This window comes from Camelus bactrianus, chromosome 14 (assembly GCF_048773025.1).
Source record: "Camelus bactrianus isolate YW-2024 breed Bactrian camel chromosome 14, ASM4877302v1, whole genome shotgun sequence".
Taxonomy (NCBI): Eukaryota; Metazoa; Chordata; class Mammalia; order Artiodactyla; family Camelidae; genus Camelus; species Camelus bactrianus.
In genome coordinates, this window is record NC_133552.1 from 405773 (window position 1) to 429955 (window position 24183).

Sequence of the window (24183 nt, forward strand, 5' to 3'; positions counted from 1 at the left end):
ACCCTGTGAAGTAGAAAAGCTCACAAGGAATTCTTTTTTCCCCATTTCAGGCAACACTGTGTGCGTTAATTCAGGAGAAGGAATTTTCTACAGTGGTATCAACTACTGAGCTTCAGAAGACAACTGGAACTGTAAGAGTCAAATCTTGAGCTGTGGACTCGCTCCTTTTGAAAGTTTAAGCGACTTTCTTTTCCCCTGTCATGCTCCGTGTACGTCCTGTGCTGCTGCTTTCTTTGTGGACGTTTTGCACGTGGTCGTTATCTGCACAGATCAGGACGTTTTCCTTCAGTTTCTAAGGCAGCAGCTCTTCGTCTGGGGTCTTGAGTCCAGGTGGATCCATGTGGGCGTCAGAATAACTGCAGTTAATTTTGGCATTTTATGCATGAAAAATTTTTAGGGCAGTTCTCAAAGATGTCTGCATCTCCATAAAAACTGAGTGCCGCTGGTCCGCCTATGCCACTTTAAAACATGAAGTGTAACAATACCGGACAGGAGTAAGACGGGTCACGTACTGAGGGAACGTTTGCTTTTTCTGCTTTCGGATTAAAAGCAAGTGAATTGTCTCCAAAAAGCTTGTAGTACTTGCTTTAGTACTGAATCTGCTGTAGCTAAATCTGGACAACTCCAGACCTTTGTCTATGCTGTGTACGTAACTGGCTGTTCATGGGAGAATTTGTATAACCAGGTAAACTATTTCCCAAACATTCCTGGTTGTTTAGTGTTTTAAATAAAGCACAGCTTCCATTTTGGCCCTGAATCAGTAAGTGTAACGTTACTCACTGACAACTTACGTGTAGAACTGAAGGGCATCTTCATACTGTTTTAAAAACTGAGTTTAAGGGAAGTAAAAGGATTTTCCCTGGGAGGAGGTCGTGCTCCATACAACCACAGTTGTTAGAGTTGTGCTTGCTCTGTGAACCAGGGCCTGTTCAATAACAAAACTACAAGAATTGGAATTATCACTGAAAGGAGAGGCTGCCTTGTAAGTTCTGTTTCTTAGTCGTTTGAGAAGACGGGGAGGAATCTTTCGCCTTGAGCCTCCTTGTGTGCTCTTGGCGGCCCCTTCTGAGTGGAGACCACACTCGTGATCTGGCGTCACAGCACGAAGTTGGCTCCTACTGTTTACATCTTTTGAAATAAGTTGAATTGGCAAAACGGCCTTTTATAGACAAGGCAAAGTATAGGGACAGAAAACAGACAGTGGGCGCCCGGGCCCAGAGGGGGCCATGCAGGGACAGGAGGGAGCTTTTTAGGGTGAGGGAACCACTCTGTGTTCATTTCAGTGGTGGTCACACAACTGTGTGCGTTCGTTAAAACTCATCAAACCGAACACTGTGAAAGTCTTATTGTGTGGAAATTACACGTCAAGTTTTAAAATCGCTTTCTCTGTGTGACTTTAATCAGAACCCCTCTGAGTCTTTTCCCCTTTGCTGCACAAACACAGATGATCCACAGGCTGGTGGCGCGTGCTCTGATCCGAGACCACGAAGACGGCGTCCTCCACGAGGATGAGAGGACTCACGAGGTTCGCTCTCTCACAGTAAAAGCCCTTGTCCATGGCTCTCGGCCTTTCTTACCTTGATTACCCATGGAGACGTCACGTGAGGACAGCTGGGTGCAGGGGGGCGTTGGTCACCATGGCTGTGATTTCCGTGCTGGGGTGCAGGGTGTGCAGGAGTTCCTTGATTGCGCGTTTGTTAATTTAGTTTGTTGAATGAAGTTACAGATGTCAGTGGCTTCCTGAGACCTCTGTGATTATTTTACCATCGGAGGGAGGCCAGAGAGGCCCAGAGGCCGCTCTCTAAGCGCTGGGGTGTCCAGTTGCGCTGAGGAAGGAGCGGTGCAGGCCGTGACCCCAGAGCCCAGGCCCCCTGCAGGGACCCCCACGAGCCCCCCCACCCCAGATGGCTGGTCCTCTGGGCCGCTGTCAGATGAGGGTTGGGGCATTAGCACTTGGTGCCATCCCAGAAATAAGGCGCTGGCGTCCCACGCAGGGCGGTGGGTTCCCTCAGACAGTCGGGGTCCTCTGGTCCAGGCTCTGCTTCTGTTTTGCGTATGGCCCTTTTACCTCTGAGGCAGCTGCCCAGCCGCACCCCCAGACAGCCCTGAACTGGTCGTTGCACCCCTCGCACGTGGGAGCCGCAGGCTGTCTGCGAGAGATGTGGGAGCTCAGCACCCTTGACGGCGAGGGTTTTCATAAAGCAGCTGCAGAGGGCTGCTTACCGAGGAGTTCTTCCGTGGCTGAGCCAGTCCTTGAGTCCATTTTGCAGGAATGTTGAGTCACCTCCTTGAGATATTCAGACAGGGCCACTGACTCAGTGTTTAGTTGGAAGCTCTAATTGTAAGGTGATTCACCTTTCACTCAATAGCACCCTCTTAGATTGTCTAACGCTCGTTGAATCGGTCATACGTAGCTAAGTAGTGAACAGTAAAACCGGACGTGATTTCCTGTGTTTTATTCTATCCCAGATGAAGAAGCAAACCTTAAAATCTCTGATTATTAAGCTCAGTAAAGAAAACTCTCTCGTAACACAGTTTACAAGCTTCGTGGCTGTTGAGAAAAGGGTATGTATTGCTAATTCCTGGTTATTTACCTCATATTCACACACCAGGAAGATCACTCTTGCTCTCGCTGTGGCTGACGGGCAGGGAGGGGAGGGCCTCAGCGCGGGGCCGGCGGGGCTGGGGGGTGGGGGGCGGCGATGGTCTCCAGATGAGTTCCCAGTGTTTTTATTTTAATGTTATAATTAGATTACTTGCACGTGTACGTCAAGATGCACTACAGTTGTGTTACATTTTTGGCCTTTCCCATTTTTATTAATCCAAGACCCTCAAAAGGAGAAAGGCCTGGGCTCCCCTTGCTCCAGAGAGGCCCTCACTCCCTCCCGACTTTAAGAGCAGAGCTGCGGAGGCTGTAAGAGGAGGGCGGGCCCGGGAGGAGGAGCTGCCAGTGTGCCGTCCTCTGCGCCTCCTCTCACCTGCGGCCCGGGACATACGCTCCGGATCCAGTCCATCCGACCCCCAAACATGTTCCAGACCAAACATTTACGAGGCTTTGGGGTTTCTAATAATAGTTCAATTGATAATATCTGTTTTGTTTTTACCTGATTGTGATTCAATGTACGATGGTAATGAGTCACCGTCCCCCGACAGTCCAGATATTTTGGAACTTATCGCCCAAGAAGATGTAGATTTTCTGCCGTACATGAGCTGGCAGGAGGAGCCGCGCAAGGCCAGCACGAGCCAGGGGAGCATCAGCTACCAAGTAAGTCGCTGTTGTGTTTTCGTACTTTCACCGTGGTGGGGGGAACCCTGAGCCAAAGCAGCACCCTTTCACCCATGTGCACGGAACTGTTGTCTCCCTGATGCTGGGAACTTTTGCACATTTATAAAAAAGCTGTCACGTGACCGAGAAGGTCGCTGTATGTCAATGTAGTTGTTGTAGACAGGCGTCACCCAGCAAGATCAAGCCATTTACTGAGTGAGAGAGTAGATGTGCCGTAATAATCTAAACTCACCACCCGTGTTTCCTGTAGTGCACAGGGATTTACATTGTGGCTTTAAAGCCAGAAACGTGATGACGTCGAGAAGCGTGACTTGAATGAAAATTGGGAGGCATAGTCAAAAGCCAAGGAATGAAACGGTGCCCACGAGACTCTCAGGCACCCAGGGTCAGAGAAGTAAAATTGCCAAAATTTAGGAATTTAGAATCTAAGGAAAAATTTTGTGAAGAGACAAATCTGGGGGAAAACACAATATATGCAATATATTCATTTCCTTTGATCCATTTTAACATTACTGTGTTCGTTAAGCATATAAAAACACGTTCGATGTCACCTGCTTTGCTCCTAAAATCGCGTTCAGTGTGTTTGAGACAGTGAATCACACACAGCAATCATTTATACTAATTCTGCAAGTACCCTGGACCTTGATACTTCCAGATCTAAACTGGTAAGATGAAAAATTACAAATTACAAAATTACAAGTTAAATTGATGACTTGATCATTTATCTTTATTTTAGTCAAAATAGTTTTTCTGAATGAACCATGTAATTTAGCAAAAATCTTGAAGCCTCGGTTACTCTTCCTCAGGATTTATCTCATTTGCCAGAATGTGGCCGTGAAGCATCCCCCTTGGAATTACTTCAGGCAGCAGGAGCTCACGGGAGGAGCACCGGGCCCTGGGGTCCGTCCTGGCTGCGCCCACTCGCTTGAGCTGGGGGTCTCCGTTTTCTCCACGGTCAGACGAGCCCCTAGCGGGTGCTCAGCGCCTTTCCTCAGACCACACATGTGGAGGGGTGGGGGTGTTCACACCCAGGCCTGCAGGCGGGCGGGCCCGCTTGATTTAGGGCCGTTCCTCGTGCACTCACCCCGACCACTCTTTTCCTCCTCACCCGTGAAACCACATGGAAAACACATAAAAGGCAGAGATTTTGTAAAAAATAACTTCTGATCTAATTTTCAAGGTAAGTTGTTTCATTAAAGTCAATGATTTGCTGTTAGTAGCAACACACTGACGCGGGCCCTGAGGCTGCAGCCCTGCGCTCCCTGTTTCCGCGTCTCTCTCAGGAGCGGGGCTGCCCCTCAGGAGATGACGGCAGCTAAACTAAACGTAACTAGAGACTGTGGGCCGGAAGGGGAAGAGGAGGGTGAGTGAGTTTGGTGAATGGAAGATTCATGCTGGGAAGTAGGGCTTATTTTGTTTATTTAGTAGAATTGTTTCTTACAGTCACGTGGTCCAGTATCCAGACAGTACAGCAGGGAGGCAGTGGACCCTCCCCGACTTCGTCCTTCACCCTGGTCCCCCCCAGAGGTATCCATTACTATGGGCTCCTTGTGGTATCTTTGCAGAGACAGCATGTGCATATAAGAGCTAAAGATGAATTTTCCCACCTGTTTAAAGGGACATGCTATATACAGTGTGTATACTATTACACACTGTTCTATACGTTGTTTTAAATCTGTACCTTGGAGAGCGATTAAAGAAGATCATCTCTGTTTTTATAGCTGAACAGCATGATGTCGTGTGGATACACTAGGGTTCACTTAGCGAAGTGTTTTATTCATGGACAGTTTGTTTCCTGTCTGTAACAAACAACACTGCAGTGAATAACCTTGCACATGTTATTTCCCATGGGTTGTAGTGTATTTGCAGGACGTATTTCTGAAAGGAGGCTTAAAGGGCCGGAGGGTATGTGCGTTTAAAGTTTTAGATAGCTAGGGAATTTCTGCTACTGACTGTGATGAAGTAACGTCACCCATTTAAGAGCTGGATTTATTCTCCTATCTTAAACAACCAAAATAAATGACAAAAAATACCTGGACAGAATATTTGAAACAATGGTTTCCAGACACTGGACAACAGACAGAACAGAGGTGACCCCTCAGGGAAGAGAACATATGGGTGGGTCCTAGGGTCGCGCCAGCCTGAGGCCTGGGAAGAGTTTCCAGACTGTAGCCTGAGGACAGTCGACCCAAGCAGAGCCTGGTGGTGTCGCTGAGCTCGGAAGGCCGCGGGGGGCAGCGTGCTCTCTCTGAGGGAGAGAGCCCCCGAGACCTGCAGAGGGTCCCTTTGTGGTCTTGGCTGAGTGCCGATCAGTGTCTGTGTGAGGAAGCAACCTGGGGCCCAAGGAAGAACCACCAGAAAGGACCAGACTGAGAGGAAAGATCTCCGAGCAGCCGGGCATTGGTGCAGCACCCAGAGAGCTGTGGCTCCAGACCCACTGCCTTGCCAAAGGGTCTAGACTGAAGGCTATCCTCACCCCACCTACCAAGCTGGAAAGCAGGACTCAGAAGGATCAAGCTATTTCCAAATACCTGAATTATGTCCCAGAACAAAGCTCGAAACTAGGTAAAAGAATTTTTTAAAAACTTTCAGCACCCCAACAAAGTAGAACTGACATGTCTGGTGTCCATTCACAAATTACCAGGTAGGCAAAAAGGGGAAATAATGAGTCGTAATAAGGGGGAAAACCAATCAGTAAAACAGACCCAGAAATCAAGGTATCCCGGAGGCAGCAGACGAGGACATTCGAGCAGCTACTCTAAGTGGGCTCTGTGTTCACCCAGGTGGAAGGATTGAGCACGTGAACTAGATTCAGAAGATACAAGAAAGACCCAAATTGAACTTCTAAAGATGAAAAATGGCAGAGTCTGAGATAACAGATACACTGGATGTGATTCACAGCAGATTAGATCTTACAGAAGAAACAGTGAGACTACAAATACAGCAACTAGAAACTATCCAAAATGAAATATGGAGGGGGCAAAATGGACAGATAATCAGCGAACTGCAGGACAAAGCTGGGCACCTGTTGTACAATAAATCAGAGTCCCAGGAGGAGGACAGGCAAAAATTTTTTTGAAAAAAGATAGCCAAAATTCTCCAAATTTCAATCAGACTATACACCCATAGACCCAAGGAGCTCAGCAAACCCAAGGGAAAGTATGGAGACAACGAGACCAAGGCGCCTCATAATCAAATTTCTTGAAGCCAAAGATAAAAAGGAAATCTAAAAGCAGCCTGAGGAAGAAGACGCTCACACAGAGGAACAAAGACGAGGAGCAGTCAGGCTTCTCGCTGGAAACAAGACAAGCCAGAGGACAGTGGAGCAGCATGTTTAGAGGGCTGAAGGAAAAACGGAAGAAAACCCTTCGCACCCTTCCCTTAGAATTAATCCTTACTTAAAATATCTTTTGAAAGTGAAGGCGAGGAGGACTCTCGGAGGAGGGTGGAGGAGGGAGCACAGCCACTGCCCTGGCAGAAGCTGTCTGAGGCAACGGTCTTGGAACTCTGGAGTCTGTTGAAGGCTTGCAAGATGGCGGGGCAGGCTCGGACCTTGAACTGCACCACATTGGGTTTGGCAGTGATTTCTTGGATATGAAACCAAAAGTGCAAGTAGAGGAAAAAAAGGCAAATTGGACTTCATGAAAATTAAAAACTTTCTGCATAGAAAGACAAAATTTAACAGAATAAAAAGACAACCCACAGAATGGGAGAAAATATTTGAAAATGATTTGTCTGATAAAGGGTTAATATCTGGAATATATAAAGAACTCCTAAAACTCAACAGCAAAACAAACAACCCATTCAAAAATGGGCAAAGGACTTGAATAGACATTTCTCCAAAGAAGGTACATGAATGGCCAATAGGCACATGAAAACATGCTCTACATTACCAATCATTAGTGAAATGCAGATTAAACTGAACTGAGATACCACCTCACTTCCATTAGGAATGGCAACACCAAAAAAAAAAAAAAAGTAAACAACAAGTGTGCTGAGGATGTGGAGGAATTGGAACCCTTGTGCACTGTTGAAGGGAATGTAAAATGGTGCAGCTGCTGTGGAAAACAGTATATAGTAATGCCTCAAAAAATTAAAAACAGAATTCCCTACATGATCCAGAATTCCACCTCTGCGTATATACCCAAAAGAGGTGAAAGCAGGGTCTCGAGGAGATACGTGCATACACATGTTCATAGAAGCATTATGCGTAATAGATAAAACATGGAAGCAACCTGAAGTGTCTACCACTGGGTGAATGGATAAGTAGAATGTGGTCCGTACACACACAGGAATATTGTTCAGCCTAAAAAAGGGAGGAAATTCTGCAACACGCTGCAACACGGGTGAGCCTGGAGCACATTGTGCTCCGTGAAATAAGCCAGTCACAGAAAGACAAGCATAGTACGATCCCACTTCCATGAGGTACTTACAGTCGCCAGAGTCATGGAGACAGAAACGAGAACGGCAGTCGTCGGGGGCGAGGGGAGCGAGAATCGGGACTATTGCTTAACGGGAGCAGAGTGTCAGTTCCAGAGGGTGAGAGGCGTTACGGGGCTGGGGGTGGGGACGGCCGCACAGCCGTGTGAATGTGCTTAACACCACGAACTGCACACTTAAAACGGCCAAGATGGTCAGCTCTATGTCGCGTGTATTTTACCACAGTTTTTAAAACGGGGGGAGAGGGAAGGTGAAATTAAAACCTCTTTCAGAAGTACAAGAGCTGAAAGCATGGATCGGGACAAGGCCTTCACTACACTAGATGTTAAAGGAAGCCCTCAGAGGGAAATGGTGCCTTCCTGTATGGATCCACACAAAGGAAAGAAGAGCACTGAAGTGGGGACCCTGTTTAAATGTAATCCAGTGTTTTCTTACTCTTTAAATCTCTTTAAAATGTAGCTGATTCTTTAAGACAAAAATAATAACAATGTCTTGTGGGATTTAAAGCAAATGTAGAAGCAAAATGTATGACAGCACAAGGCAGGGAGAGAGGCGTTGGAGGTGCTGTTTTTAAGGACCTTGTATTATCGGTGAGGTGGTGATACATCCTTAAGTTCAGGATGTGTATTGTAAACCCTAAAACAACCACTTTAAAAAGAAAAAACCAGCGTAGCTAATAACCTAATGAAGACTAAAGAACATTCATCTAAGAAAGTGTAGTGAAAAAGGAAAAAGGGAAGAGTGAATAGGACAGATACAAAATGAGTAACATCATGGTAGATTTTACTCAAACTATATTGATAATCACACTTAAGGTAAGTGGTGTAAACACTCCAACTAAAAGGCAGAGATTGTCAGATTGAATTAAAAAGTAAAACCCAACCATATAGGGGCTATAAATTCATTTTAGACATAAGACTCTAAATACATTAAAGTGATGGGAAGATATTACTATACTCAACCTAAAAACATAGAAAGAAATGGAAGATAAAGCCTAAAGTGGCTGGATCTTTTTCCAAGTAGATTTCAGAACAAGGAATATCACTGGAGACAGAGAGATTTGATTCATGATAATAAAGGGGTCAAGTGACCAGGAGGCTCTTTCCGTCCTAAATGTTTGGTTATCTAGAAACAGCGCTTCAAAAATACGTGAAATGGCTCTACAGACTTACAGAACTAGGAGAAGGAGACAGATCCGTAATTAACACCAAAGATTTCAGACCCATTTCTAAACTGTTACAGAACAAGTGCACAGAAAATGGGTATGGATATAGAAGACCTGACGAACATCAGCCAAATTGACCTGTGGATTTAACATCCCCCCAGCGCAAAAGGGAACATATTCTTCTCGAGGGCACACAGAACATTTACCAAAATAGACCGTCCGGTGGAGCATTTAAGAAGTCTCAGTGAGTTAAGAGGATTGAAATCATACAGAGTAGCTCCCAGAGCACAGTGGAACCAAACTAGGAACCAGCAACAGAAAGACACCGGGAAAACCCCCAAAGGTCTGCAAAGTAAACAACTCACTTTAAATGAACCGTGGGTCAAAGGAGTGATCACAAGAGGAAGTAAAAATATTTTGAGCTGAATGAAAATGAAAACAATCACAACAAAAGTTGTGGGATATTTCTAAAGCAGTGCTCACAGGGAAATTTACAGTATTAAATGCTTAGGTTAAAAAAAGTCTCATAACACTGTCATAAGCTTCCACTTCAATACGATCAAATTAAATACAAAGTAAGTAGAATAAAGGAACCCCTTATATGTTCATTCCTGTTGCTGCAGCAGCAAATCACCAGAGTTAGCAGCGGAAAACAGCATTAACTGATACACTGCGTCGCCGTGCAGTGGGGCAGCAGTGTGACGGGCTCAGCTGGCTCCTGGGCCTCACGAGGCTGGGGTCAAGGAGCCCCCGGGGCTGCACGTCTTTCTGAAGGCTCCTGGGATGGACTTAGGCTAACGCAGAATTCAGGTCCGGCTGCTGTGGGGCTGCAGCCCCACCTCCTTGCTGGCCGTCAGCTGTGGAGCTGTTCTCAGCCTCTAGATGTGCGTGTACTCCTCCGTGCCTGTTCTCCTTCCTCCACCCTCAAAACTAAGTTCAAGTCCTCACACTTCAAATCTCTGCCTTCCCTCTTCATCTCCCTTCTGCTGCCCTTAAGGATTTATGTGATTACGTTGGGCCCACGTTCATAAATTTTTCTAAACTTCACATGTAAACGTAAAGGATCTTGGTTCGCCAGAACAACAGTGGAAAGGAAGAGGAGGCTGGCGGTCTCACACTCTGGTTTCCAGACTTACCCTGAGGCTGCAGTGATTAGGAGACTGTGGTATTGACATAAAACGGATATACAGACCTTTGGAACAGAGTCGAGACGTATGTCCACCTGTATAGAGTCAACTGATTTTCTACAAAGGTACCAAGACAAGGCAATGGGGGAAAAATGATCTTTTCAATAATGACTCCGGAAAAGTTGGCTAGCCATATACTAAAAAACAAAACAAAACAAAAAACCTCTACCCTTGCCTCACACCCTGTAAAAAGACTGGCATATTGATTTTAATGTAACAACTAAAACAAGAATATCTGGAAGAAAATATAGGAGAAAATATTACTGAATTAGGGTTGGACAAACATTTCTTAAACTAAAAAAGCAAACTAAAAAATATTGCTGAACTGGACTTCATTAATATTGAAAACTTTTACTTGTCAGAAGACTGTTAAGAAGATGAAAGGGCAGACCACAGACTGGGGGAAAATGCAAAGCATGCTTGACAGAGATTTATCTAAAATGCATAAGGAAATCTCACAATTCAATAATAAGAGAACAACCCAATAAAATGATGAGCAAAAGATTTGAACAGACACTTCACCAGCGAAGATGTACAGACAGCAAGCAAGCACCCGCGAGGTGCTCGGCGCCATCTGTCACACAGGGAGACGCAGATGGGGACAGGGCGCCTCCCGCACGTGCCCTCCAGACGGCGGAAAGGGAGCCGTGTGCCAGGGTGGCGAGGACGCCGAGCACGTGTAGCTCTCACGCACTGCTGGTGGGCGTACAGAATGGTACATCCACTTCAGAAAACTCTTTCGCGGTTTCTTAAAAAGTTAAACATACACCTGTCGTTTGACCCAGCCAAAGAAACGAAGGCACGTGTTCACACAGGGGGTTGTGTGGAGTGTTCACTGTGGCTCTGTTTGTAGCAGCCAGAAGGTGGACACAACCATCGGGCGATGAATGAACAGACGAACCGTGAGAGCCACAGGACGGACTAGCACCCGGCAGTAGAAGGGGATTAGCCGTTGATCCGTGCAGCAGCCTGGGTGAATGTCAGGACGGCTGTGCTGAGTAGAAGTCAAACGAAAAATACAGACTGTGACTCCACTGACAGAAAACGTATGCAAACCAGCCGAGGGCGCTCGCTCGGTGGCCGAGGGGAGGGTGAGGCGGGCTGCCAGCGGCACGGGGGTGCTTCGGGAGTCACGTGTACACCGTTCTCTTCGTTGTGAGGGTGGTTTCGTGGACCTGTGTTCACTCCAGAGCTCATCAGCTTGGTGTCTGTTCCGACCAAGTCGGTCTGTTTTGAGGTTTTAAACAGCTCCCAGCACGTCGCCTTCTAGCAGGCTACACCGGGTCACACTCCCGTCAGCCGCCTGCCAGGGCCTGTTCCCTGCTCCCTCCCCAGCCCAGGGTGTGAGGCGACTTCTGATCTTTGCAGATCTGACAGGTGAAAAGCATACAGGTGATATTTAAATGATCGTTCGTTTCTTCGTAAATGAAGGGAGGCACACTTTCACGTCCCTGAAAGCCCTGCGCACTCACCATCTCTGTGGATTGTCTGTTAGTGTCCTGTGCCCTTTTTAGTTGTGATGTTGCTCATTTTCTCATTTATTTTAGTGAAATTATATATTAGGGAAATTTGCCCTTTGTGACATGAGTTGCAAAAGTTTCCCAGTTTGCCGTTTGTATTCTGATGTTGTTTACCATCTTCTTGTCATGCAGGTTTTTTTAATGCAGTCAGATTCTTTAATCTTTAGGTTTCTTGTTTTTGTTTTATATTGCTTTGTATTTTGTCGTGCTTAGAAACAGCTTTCCCATTCAGAGATTATGCTTTAAAAAAATTTCCCCTTATTTATTTCTTTGAATAGCTTTATGGTTTCATGTTTACATTTAATTTTTCATCCAGTTGGAGTACTTCACTGTTTATTGAGTAATTCTTCTTTTCCTCAAACGGCTCGAAATGCCACCTTTATCACTCGCGAAACTCCCACGTTTTAGGGTCTGTTGCTGGACTGGCTATTCTGTTCCACTGGTTTGTCTATTATAATTACTGCAATTTTATAAAATTCTTTAATGTCTGATGGGTCCAGTCCCTCACTGTTTTTCACTTTGCCTATCTAATTAAGCAACGTTTAACCAGATAAGCACTGTTTTCAAGTATTATTTTGAAATGTATGTCTTGTCACATGTTCTGCGTTAATTACTTAAATGTACGTTGAGATTTGCCTGAAATGGGAAGGGACTACTCTTTTTTAAAAAACAGCTCATCTACGTTGGTAAAATGAGAGGCTAATTATTTCCAAACTATCTCCAGGACTTGTAATTCATATAAAATTGAATTTTATTTTACATGCAGGTTTTAAGGAATGCTTTTTAAACGACATTCAAATAATAGGACTGACATAGCATCCCTCGTTCCCTTTTGTTTTACACATACTCATATTCTGGTGCAAAAGATACATTAATTTTTTTACTTTAAAGCTTTTGACTTTCTTTTCAGTTTTCTCATTCTCTAAATATTGCTGTAGTGCCGTATAGAGTACTTTGCTTCAAATTAATCGGCTTATTTTAGGGCTAATTTAACACAGTGGTATTGCTGATTGTCAGATCTTGGGCAAGTCCCTTCTCTGGTCCTCTCGTGGGAGATGAGGGAGTTTGAAATCCCGTGATTCCAGAGCAGAGAGACAAGGGCTCTGGTGGATCTGCCGCTGATGTTCCCTCCAGGTCTCGGGCTCCACGTCCGTGAAAGGAGGGCACGTGCTCATCCGCTCCCCACCTCTTATCCGGGGTAAGCGAGCGCTTGAGGTCAGGCCGTCAGCGAGTAGTGTGCTTGCCTGGCAGCTCGTATTCCTCCGGCCTCTCCCTCACACTGTGATTTCTCTCTCTGCACAGCCTCTGTCATCTGTCTCTGAATGGAACGAAGGCCTGAAACTCAAACTTCGGATTAAAAGACGTAAATCGTCGAAGCTGAAAGTTTCTAAAGATTCTGAAGTGGCTAGCTTAGGTCCCCAACCACCAGAAGAACCTGGAACACTCAGTTCTGAATGCAGGGGTGTGGAGAGGCTGTTGGATTTAAGTCAGGTGGAGTCGTTTAAGCAAACAGAAATTAAACCACTATTTACAAAAGCCATTGCACAAAAAATGGCTGTTTCCAGTGTTTTTGCCGCCCCTGGCTCATCCCATCTCCTAGTGCCCGCCTTTGCTGGCTGTCCTCCACCCTGCCCTCCCAACTCAGCCCCTCAGAGCTCTGTTTGGTTCTCCTGAGGATCCCCAGCAGTTGTTCGTGTCCTACAAGGATGATGAGGCTGATGAGGACCTGGAGTGGGACAGCTGCGCTGACGCTTCTCATGAGCAGGGTTTCCTTCGCTGGATGTCTCCCCAGAGCCCAGTTTTCAAATTCCTCGTGGGGTGCCCTCCTCCGGGTGCCTGGTTTACACCACAGCCCCCTGGAACTGAGCCAAGGGGCGCCCCCTGCGGCCCTGCGGGTTTCCGCCCGGAGCTGGACTCTCCCCTGCAGCAGCATCGTTTTCCCCCTCCTCCCAGAGCTCCTCCCCCTGTTCCAGCCGCGGGGTTCGGCTGTCACCACCCTGCTCTCTATTCTCAAAGCTCCCCAGCATCACTGAGCACCAGTTACCAGCGGCCAGGAGGTCTGTTTGCCCTCGCTAGCCAGGAACCGGGGGCTGCTCCTCCGTCAGACAGTCCTCCCAGAGCTGCACAGTCAGAGCCTCTCCAACGTGACTTTTCACGTCATGAGAGTTCTTCTAAAACAGACATTAAGAAAACACAGAGCTCTCTGATGATGATGTTTAAGCAGGTGCAAAGTAGGGCACAGTCTGACAGAAGCAGCGGTGACTTTGCCACAAGCTTTCAGGCACAAAAAGATGAGGAAGGTAGAGCCTGCGGACAGAGCTGGAGGCGTCCCGTGCCCTGGGCTGAACTCTTCAGCCTGCAAACTGAGGTACTGCTCTTGTTTCTCCTTGTGTCTGCCTTACTGAGCTCCAGGGTTAGAGCCATGCTAGTCAGAGTACCTGGTCATCACACCAACCACTGCCAGTCCATAGTGAGGTGAGGGGCTGGGGCCGGATGTGGCACTGCTTCCTTCACAGAAAACCTTGTTTTGAAAAACGCCAGTTGAACGAACAGTGTGCTCAATGATGGCTGGTGTTTACCTACCTGTATTCACCTGTTAGGCCAGAACACCGTGGAAGTGAGTGTTCATGTTCCTCAACTGAAAATCCACCTCCCTGGGGCCTGGGCGTAGTCAGGGGTGGAGCCTGTGTTTGGCATGGGCGAGGTCCTGGGTTCAGTCCCCAGTACCTCCATTTAAAGAAAAAAAAAGGAAAAAAAGTAGAAGGAAACTAGCCTCCCTGGATGGGTCATGGGGAGAGGTTCTAGAACTGGTGAGTTCACCCTGACCTCGCTGTGAGGCTGTGCGCGCACCTGCGCGCCTTCACGTGAGGTCTTTGGGCTGCCGCTCAACATGGAAGACTGTGTTCGGGATTATCATCCCGTTCGTGAAGCTAGTAAAGACTCTATAAATGTGGTTCTTGCAATGGCACTGAGCGGTACTAAGGCCCCATCTTACATCTGTAATTATTTGTTTTGATGTGATGTAGTTTTGTGAAGCAGAAAAGCAACTTGACTTAGTGTAAGACTCAGTTTGGGTCCTAGCCCCGCCCCTGCGTGATTGGGGCACGTCAGGTAGCCTTTCGGGGTCTTCCCCCTGATGGGAGTAGTAATAGCGTCTGTTTCATGGAGTGCTTAGGGACAGGGCTAGGGTTATTAAACAGGTTATTAAAATAAAAATATTATTATTAAAAATAATAACAGCTGCCCAGCTTCCCTGCCTGAGAGAACGTGGGATGGTGTGGCCGAGCTGCTGTCTGTGGGCCCTGCAGCCAGGCTGCGGGGCTCAACTCCTGCTTCTACTGCTCGTTAGTTGTGTGACTTTGGACCAGCTACTCACGTTTCTGTGCCTCAGTGTCCTCATCTGCAAAGTGGTCGTGAGAACAGTACCTCCACAAGAAGTGGCTGAGAAGATTAAAAAAACAGCCCTTGGTACTAGCTCAGTACCGGTTGGCACGTGTTACTTTTTTTAATCACTCCTGTTATTTTTCAAATTATTGCCGTAGACCCTTTAACCTGGCACCTGCCTATGACCTCACCTTTCTTTCTGATCCCTGTATCAGTTCACTGGGACCTGGGGTTTATCTGCTTCAAGGTTAGGATTTCCACATTCAGGCTTACAACACTCTTGTAAGCTTGAGGTAAAGGTTAGTTCAGACATCATGACACATTTTTAATGTTGAATAAAAGGAATCATGCTATTTAAAAGCTTGAGAAACATTGTTTCAAAGCATTACTAGAAGAAAAATGTATAATACTATTTCTAAAAATCTTTACACATGAGCCTCTTTCCTGACTTATTATAAATGCCACCAGATACTTACTGTCCGTAGCATTTTTGAGATTCCCAACAAAACTGTGTCACAAGTATATGAAGAACTTTGATTTTACAGTAATAAATGTCTTAATAAACGGAACTGGAAAAATTGAAAACATATTATTCATTACATAACTAACTCTGTGATGAAATTTCAATAATGTGACTCAAGTTTGTTTTCTTAATTTCATAGGATGGCTTCTGGAAACTTACACCAGAGCTGGGATTTATATTAAACCTTGACATAAATATTTTAATCAGTTTTCTTGAAAAAAAAGGCATACGATCTCTAGGTGAGTCACCATTTTTCTGTTTATTAAATGGCATACTCGTTAAGTGTTATAAATTTTTTTTGTAAACTAGTGTCCTACTGTAGTAATTAAAGTTACAAGTGAATGGAATTGTATTTGTTTGTTAACCAACAAAGAATGGAACTAATTTCTAGTCGTATCTTTACCACTAGCTAGGGTACCACCTATGCAAATTTGCTAGCATAAGTAGCAATGGCTGCTATAAAAATTCCAAAATCTCAGTAGCTTAACACAAAGATCACTTCCATTCCCACATCGCAGATGAGCATTGGTTAGCAGGTGTCCACTCCACATGGTCGCTGAGAGACCCAGGCTCCTTCCATATCGTGGCTCTACCGTCAACATGTCTTAAAAATTACTTTGTATAAACTGACTATACTTTAATAAAAAAATAAAAATTTAAAAAATAAAATTACTTTGGTGAAAAAGAAAGAAGAAAAAAATTACTCTGGCATCATCTAGCTGGTAGACAGGAAGGAGAGAGAACATGAGGCAGGAACTAGCCCCAGAGCCCCACCCAGATGCCAGGGGGCTGGGAAATGTGCCCCTCGAATTGCCCTAGACGAAAAAGTCATGATGACAGTTTCCATGAGGAGAGAGTTCCAGTTCCTGGAATGAAAGAAGAGCTGACTAACTCCTGCCAATAACACTTACTAACCCTGGACAAGGTATTTTAAAGCCATCAAAGGCCTGGAATACAATCAAAAGCAGGCAGAAACTAGAGGGGACTCAAACCTTGAAAGAAGGGAAGCAAACCCGGTGAGCTGCACGTTTAGCCCGCTTTTCACCTGAAGGCACTTCTCAGTTCATGAGGCACTTGGAGGTGAGAGCTGACATAGAAAGTCTTAATGGGAGGATGGCACAGGGGTCAGAGTTTGAGGCTCCCACAGGGGCTGGAAATTAAAGGTGAAAATCCTAGAAACGAGGGAGCCACGAAACAGGGAGCTCTGAAATCTGCTTAAAAAATCGCCCTCAGATCCTTGGCTTTCCGTAGCCTATGCACACACAGGGGGTGACTCCAAGGAATCCAGGAAAAGGCAACAGCAGCTGGGAAGCTGAAGAGCTGAGCAGAGATTTCACCTGCTGCCAGGTGTTGGGAAGACACGGTTTGGTGTTCAAGTCACAGCAAATTAGAGACTTGATAAATGTCTCAGGCTTGCCGTTGAAACCACAAAAGAGCCCTGAGCACCGTAGCTCACAATCAAGGGCCCTACCACAGGATGAAGGGGAGAGCGAAGTAGGCCCACCCTAACAACGCCCTAAGCACAGCCTTCAGAGAATCCCCCAGAACAAAACGCAGCAATCTTTAGGATAAGGTAACACAATCCAGAGTCTCTACAAGGTATCGCCTTCAGTGTTCAGAACAGAACGAAAATAACTCACAAAGAAGCAGGGAAGTACGACCTGACATCGGGGGAAACGCACCGCACACACTGGCCTGCAGTGCCCCGGACACTGGGACGCGTGGACACAGACCTGAACGGTGCTCGTGTGAATACAGTAAAGGACTTACCAGAAAGGACAGAGTGGCTGAACAGCGGGGGAATCTCAACAAAGAGATCTCTGGAAACTACAAGAACCAAAGGAAAATTCTAGAACTGGAAAATACAGTGTCTTCAATGAAAAGGTCGTCAGACGGGCTTAATAGCAGAATGGACAAAATAGGGAGAAAAAAGGGATCATGTAACTCAAATTATAATAATATAAAATGGTGAATGAAGATTATCCAAACTGAAGCATAGAAAGAAAGGAAGAAACAGAGTGAAAAAAAGAATTGAAAACCTGTGGAACAAGTCAGAAGGTTTAACCTTTGTGTAACTGGAATCCCTGAAGGAGAGAGAGAGGATGGGTAGAAAAATATTGAATAAATAGTACCTGATTTTTTTCTCTAAAATTTTGATGAAAGGGATAAGGGCGCTAGGGCTTCAGGGGGAGCAGTTCCCAGGAAGATGAGAAGAGGAAACGCTTGTAAACAAAGGCCTGCCTGCCAGGCAGGTCAGGCTCAGAGAAGGCTGTCTCTGGCAGCAGCTCTGCACACACCCTTTCTAATTTGTTTCTGGCAGTTCAGGGCGACGTGAAAAGCTTCTCCTGGGTCTCCTGGGTCTTGACAGCCTTCAGCTCGAAATAATCTACTCGCCAAAGTGGCAGATTCTGGGGTGGCCTGATCTGAACCCTCTCAAGACAGCTGTGAAAAGTTTGGTTTCATGACATTAGAGGTTTGAAAAATAACAATATTTAGAATCAAAATGTTTATATAAAGTCATTCAAACACACGACTCGCATTTTAAAATTTCAAATGTGTTAATTTCTGGGTTCAATAGACTTAAACATTGATTTTCAATTTTGGTATTTCATAATACAGTAAAATATCTTGATTTGGGTAACTAACACTGGTTACCAGTATGCACGGTTTAAATAATCGATTGATCTGAACATTTTTTATTTCACACTTGACGAAGCAGGCAGTCTCCATCTTGAGCCGGGAGAATGGCAAAGTCAGGGGCAAGGGCTGCAAGCTTTTGTAGAGGCAGGTGAGCAGGAGACAGGAAGTGCCCGGCTGACTGGCCGACCTTACTTGGAAAGGTCGAGGAACAGGGAATCAGACCCCAGCGCTCGCTTGGTGTTTGAGGTTTGGCTGCCTGGATGTGGCATGTTTCTGGTCAAGCAGAGAGTTACCAGGGACACAAAAATTACCACAATTTTGTTTTGCTGCCCAGGCCCCCAGGACAGGAGCAGCACCATCTTGGGCCTAGAAAACAATTTCAAGACTGCCGATCACTCAGAATAATTTGATGCCGTGATCTAATCAGCCGTGTCAGTTGTTTATCTATTGCATGTTTGGGGTTATTCCTCTGAGCTGTTTGTAGCAGGAACCTAGAAGCACTTCCTGCACCTCTGGTTACTAAAGGTGGCAGAGAGGGGGCTCAGGTGTGATTCAGGTTCCTAGCAGCCGTCAGGATAATATGACGGCAGAACTTGCCCCACTCGCCCTCCTTTTTTATTTAAATAGCAGGCTAACTAAGGACCTTGAAGAGTGTTACAGAGTTCTGTGAAGCGCGAACGTATTGCCGTTTGCTGGTATTGTAAGTCTTCATTAGAACTTTGGTAAGCAGGTCCAGGCGGGGTGCAGAGCTTCTAACAGACGTAAAACACGTTTCCGCTTCTAGGTGTGAAAGGGAGAGAGCGGCTCCTAGACCTGGTCGCCACGTTTCTCGTCCTGCACTTCCTCCGCTCCAGGCTGGAACGGCAGGGAGAACCCTCCAGGTCACTGATGAAACTGGATGACGCTTCTGTTTCCAGGTGACTCACTCACTTGTCCTGTCAATCTTTTTTTTTCTTTTTGCCCTCAGCCCAGTTTGTTTCATTTTGTTCATTTGTTTTAATCAGGAGTGAAAAGAAGCTGTGGCAAGTGTATGTGTGTATCAGCGAGGTCTTTATTATATGTTTGTGGGTCTAATATAATAATTATGAAGAGTCATTCCTAAATTAACAGTTATTCCCTCCTCCCCACAAAATAATCAACTTTTTTTTTTGCCACTTTTACATTGAATGAAAGTCGATGCCTAATTTACGCTGAGCAGCCACAAATCAGCTTGTTTTTATGCAATAATTGGAAGTAACTTGTTTTACAATAACTTCCTGTTTAGAAAAGCTTTTTCCAGGCTGTAGCTGACACTGTGTATGGGGGTGGGGATGTGGAGGGAGGAGATGGGTTATTTAGGGGAAAAAAGCTCAGCCAGCTCCTGACTGACCTGAGAGGAAGCCACGCGGAATTGTGAGCACAGAGATACTTTGTCCGCAGGGAACATCTTCCCAGAGCTCTTCCTGGGGAGGCCAGACAGACAGTATTTTTACTTCTTGGGTTGAGAGGAAACTGGGGCTTGGAGAGTTTACTTGTCGCTTACACGGAGGCCTAGCTGTTTGGGTCCTGGTTAGTACTGTTTTCACTGCAGTGTATTTCTTTTATGTGCTTTTGGAAAATCTAACAATTGCAGGGCCTGGGATAAGAATACAAATAGGAACCCACATGCTATATGTCTAAGTATTAAAACTTGTAAATCAAACTAGCGAACTGTTAAAATAAATACGTCTAAAGCGCTACCCTGATAAATACAACTTTAGAAGCACCTAGAAGACCAGGTTCAGATTTAGAATTTTCTGCTAAAATGGGGCAGTGTGGAAAGAGCCAGTTCTGGGGCCCCGCCCTCGCCCTTGGCCGGCCCCGGGGACCGCAAGAGGCCTTGAGTGTACGTCAGAATCCTCCTTACCCGTCAGCACCCCGTCCATACCCCAGGCAGAGGCCGCCTATGCACGCGCGCGCACACGCGCACGCACACACACACACACACACACAGTTTGCTTATGTTTTTCAAAAGGCAAGATGGGGGAAAGCTAATAAAACTAGTAAAATATTATTATCTCTGGGGGGTTGGGGAGGAGACAGGATGGAAGTAAGGCTTCGCCTAATGTGCCTCGTTTTATGGTTTTGACTTGGAAACTGTATAGGGATTTTACATAATGAAGATCAGATGTCAGAGAACAGAGACTGGACATGTTAAGTCCTCCTGCGGGAATGCAGGCAGCAATGTCTGGAACGGGAGGAAATAAATGACAGTGAAAGAAGAGGGGAGAGGAGGAACCTGTCGATTAAAGATGTTCGGCACACATAAAGGCAATGTGTGGACCTTGTTTGGATCCTGATTTGAACAAGACCCATTGCATTAAAAAAAAAAAAAAGACAATTAGGGAAATTTAAACATTACCTAGATATTTTGTGATATTAAAGAATTATTTATCACTGTTTTTAAGTGTCATGTTTAAGAAAAAGTTCTTATCCCGTAGAGATAATATGTTTACGGATGAAATTAAAATAAATTAGTAGATCTGTTTTTACCCTCTCACAACAACGATTAAATTCTCCATTCCCAACTGCACCAAACACAAAACAGACACTTACACGATCATTAACTGAGCATTTTACTCTATGGAATATGTGCCTTCATTTTTAAAAAGAGCAACACTTTCTCATTAGTTTGCCAAAACAACTCCTTGAGAAAAATGGGAGTTTATTAAATGAGTATCAAGAAAAATACTTTGAAGAATGAATAGACTGAAAAGTTAGTCTTTGATTTGACAGGCACAACCACTTCTATTTAAATCTTTTCCTTACTGTGTGATAACCGTTAGAATAAGGATTAATAACGTTCAGCCTCCTTTTGAACTGCAGTAGCACAAATTATTAAACCAAGATTTCCAAGATAATGAAATATATTCCATCACATTACTCTTACTGTAGTACTGTTATTGTGAGATAACAATATGGTTTGTTGGCACTTTAATAAATAAAACTCTTTTAAGTAATGTTTATTTCCTGCTTTTTGCATATTTAAAACTTTTCTATTTTTTCTGCTTCATGATGTCCATAACATTAATGCGGCAGCACATTGCTTGGAGGTGTACAAACAAAATTTTCATACTGGTGGGGTGGTCAGTCAAAAGTTCAGAGACCAACTGGATTAAAGGAAGGCCAGTTGAATCTGTGAGAATATTTTAAATCAGTCTTTTTGCCTCCAGTGGTCAGTGACTCTAAGCAGACTAGTAATTACTGGGAACCATCAGTCTTTTAACCTCCTTGGGCTCGCTTGCTGTTTAGGTGTTCAGGTCCCCAGGTACTCAGCTAACCTTTATGGATTGCCTGCTCGGTGCCAGAGACCGTTCAATATGTTAAATTCATGCGTTTTGTTAATCCCCACAACAAACACATGGGATCTTGTATTAGTGGCATAACTGAGGAAACTGAGGCTTGCAGGGTTGAGTGAGGGCTGTACATTGTGTGATTACAGAGGCAGGATCAAACCCAGCTCTCAACCACCACAGGACCCTGATGGCCCACATCCCAGCTCCCAGGGGAGAAAAATCAGAATGATAGAGAGACTTTCCAAATTCTTCGTGTCCTCCCGTATCCTTTAATATATGTCAATGCTTGTTTGCTAACAAGTTCTAGCAGGTAACAAAACAAACAAGGAAACACCTATCTAATATTAATGAGAAATCTCAATTTTTCTCAGTCTCAAATAGACTTGAATATTCGACAGCATTTTATGGACACAAACTAGAAGTTTTTATGTTATGCACATTTTACTAGTAAGTTGTTGCCAGTTTGTGTTGTAAAATTAAATATATGCCAGTTTCGTGGGTGACTCTCAGGGACTTTACCAGTAACTAGTTTGAGGTGAGAATTCCCAGAAGAGCAAAAGGGAGGGACAGGTGGAAGCCTAGTGTGAACACAGCGCTGGGTTTGTGCTTGGAGGATGAGCAGAGGATGACAGTCAACCATTGGTAACACGTGTGAAAGCTGGCGTGGTCCTGGGGGCAGCAGGGACGCCCATGAAGGCGGTGGCGCCGGGCGGCGAGGGCCTGGTATGCTTCACCATGTGAGGAAGGGGCTAAAAGCACCATGTCAGGCTGGTGGAAGAACTCCCATAAAAATGTCAGAACCGCTGCTATGAAGAGTGTTAATTTTTGACAGATTTCGTCTGATATAATGTGCTGGATCTGGTCCATGTTATATTTCATATGTAATTATATCCCAAAATTGACAGAAAAACTATTTTTAATCTAGGCGTATCCCCTGGGCTTTTGAGGAAATACGGAAAGCAAGTGAGTGGCTAAGAAGAACTGAAGGACAATATCCCTCCATCTGCTGGCGGCTCGAGCTGGGTAAAGACTGGGACTCGGCCACCAAACAGCTGCTGGGGATGCAGCCTGCAGGCACCACTGCCAGGCCTCACAGGCGGTAACCACTGCCAGGGCCGAAGCAAATGACTGCAGTTTAAACTGTCTTTCTTCATGCTTCTGTGTACAAAATAATCAGATATTAATGGATACCTATAGCAAAACTTGTGATTTTATTCAATGTAGCGGTCACTTTAAAATCAGTGGAAGCAGTCTTTATTGTTGTGATGAACTAACAAGCATTATAAAATAAAAATTTCAATATGGCAGATTTTGGGGTTTGAGTGTTTTAAGGTGATGCGGTACACGAGGACCATCCTGGAAGCTGCTTCTTCTCTGCTCGGAATCTGGGAGGCAGCTGGCCCAGCCGCGAGAAAAGAGGGTCTTTGGCCCCGGCAGCCATCCTGGCATCACGCCTGCGTCCAGGGCCCTCGGTGCGCGTGCTCCCTGGTGTGGTCCCGTCTGCAGATCCCTGGACGCCTTTCTTGTTACTTAGAGGAAATAGGTGTCCCAAGTAGTTCTTTCATGGGTCTCGCCTTTGGTGTTGCAACTAAATGTCACTACCACACGCAAGGGCATTAGACTTTCTCCTATGTTATGTTCTCCACGGTTCACAGTTTGCATTTTTTTCAGGTCTCTGACCCTTTGAGTCATTTCTTGCAGGGTTGCTGACCACCTCCCGCCACCACATCATTTCCAGGCTGTCACCGCTCTGCCTGGACGGGAAGCCCCCGTTCCTGGAGGCACATTGAGGCTGTCCCTCTGCCTGTCCTGCCTTCACCACAAACGCCGCTGCCACCCTGCCCCCCTGCCTTGGTTCAGGGCCCCGTTCTGCTGCTTGCCCTGCCTTGTCTCCAGTGGCTGACAGTAGCCTGATGAGAGACCCAGCCTGCTCCCTGAGTCTAGCAGAAAGCCTGTGAGCCTGCTGGTGCCAGAGATGGGGGCTGGTGAGGGCTGCTGTGAGGCCCCCTCCTCCCTGTCTCCTTGTCTCCTAGGGGAGGAGACATTTCTCATCACCTCCTAGGGCAGGCGACGTGTGAGCTCAAGGTAGAGCTGTGGCTCATGATCCAATCCCGGTTCCTTTGGGGGCCTAGGCCGAGGGCACGGGGAGCCACCTCTTGACGGCTCTCCCCTCTTGCTGGTTATGTAATAAGCTGTCTACGTCTACAACGGGTTTGTTACCCTTTACTGGGCAGATCAGCCAGGCCTTGGCCTTGGCCTTGCCTACTTGTCTGCTGACATCATCACAGAAGACAAACCAGACACTTCCTTACACTGTAACTGGAAACAGATACTAGTGAAAGAAAATTTTACAGTGTTTGTCAAAATTTAAACCACTATGTGGTGATCACTTCATAATGCTTAGAAATAATCAAATTACTATATTGTGTGCCAGGAACTAATATAGTGTTGTAGGTCAATTAATACTTCAAAAAAGCAAACTCATGGAAAAAGAGATCAGATCTGTGGTTACCAGAGGTGGGGGCAGGGGCAGGGGGGATTGGATGAAGGTGGTCAAAAAGCACAAACTTCCAGTTATAAGACAAATAAGTATTAGGGGTGTCCTGTACAGCATGATACGTATAATTAACACTGTTGTATGTTATACCTGAACATTGTTCATAGAGTAAATCCTAAGTGCTCACATCACAAGGAAAAAATATTTTTATTTTCATTTTATTTGTA

At 45.5% G+C, this 24183-nt stretch overlaps 2 protein-coding genes across 8 annotated transcripts in view; both read left to right on the forward strand.

Moving 5' to 3' along the window:
• The window catches only part of PARP4 (poly(ADP-ribose) polymerase family member 4), a 58134-nt gene extending 44862 nt beyond the window's left edge, over positions 1-13272 (forward strand). For 4 of the 7 annotated variants that reach the window (XM_074377846.1, XM_074377847.1, XM_074377850.1 and 1 more), the window contains 5 exons: positions 51-131; positions 1445-1525; positions 2470-2565; positions 3125-3265; positions 12901-13272. In XM_074377846.1, the coding sequence (XP_074233947.1) occupies positions 51-131; positions 1445-1525; positions 2470-2565; positions 3125-3265; positions 12901-13272 (771 nt within the window). Of the gene's footprint in view, positions 1-50; positions 132-1444; positions 1526-2469; positions 2566-3124; positions 3266-12615; positions 12797-12900 lie in introns of those variants that run through there. The other 3 variants (XR_012511579.1, XM_074377848.1, XM_074377849.1) reach the window with 3 other exon arrangements.
• Positions 13272-22766, forward strand: LOC141573327 (protein mono-ADP-ribosyltransferase PARP4-like). Its single transcript, XM_074377856.1, has 4 exons — positions 13272-13966; positions 15645-15744; positions 18930-19062; positions 22385-22766. Exons 1-4 carry the CDS (start codon positions 13379-13381, stop codon positions 22560-22562), a joined length of 999 nt encoding a protein of 332 aa, XP_074233957.1. The 5' UTR covers positions 13272-13378; the 3' UTR covers positions 22563-22766.
• The last annotated feature ends 1417 nt before the right edge of the window (positions 22767-24183 follow it).

Coding starts and splice junctions, on each gene's coding strand:
- LOC141573327 (XM_074377856.1), top strand. CDS start 13,379: ATGTCTCCCCAGAGCCCAGTTTTCAAATTCCTCGTGGGGTGCCCTCCT. Junction 13,967..15,644: donor TCTTCAGCCTGCAAACTGAG/GTACTGCTCTTG, acceptor TTAATTTCATAG/GATGGCTTCTGGAAACTTAC. Junction 15,745..18,929: donor AAAAGGCATACGATCTCTAG/GTGAGTCACCAT, acceptor TTCCGCTTCTAG/GTGTGAAAGGGAGAGAGCGG.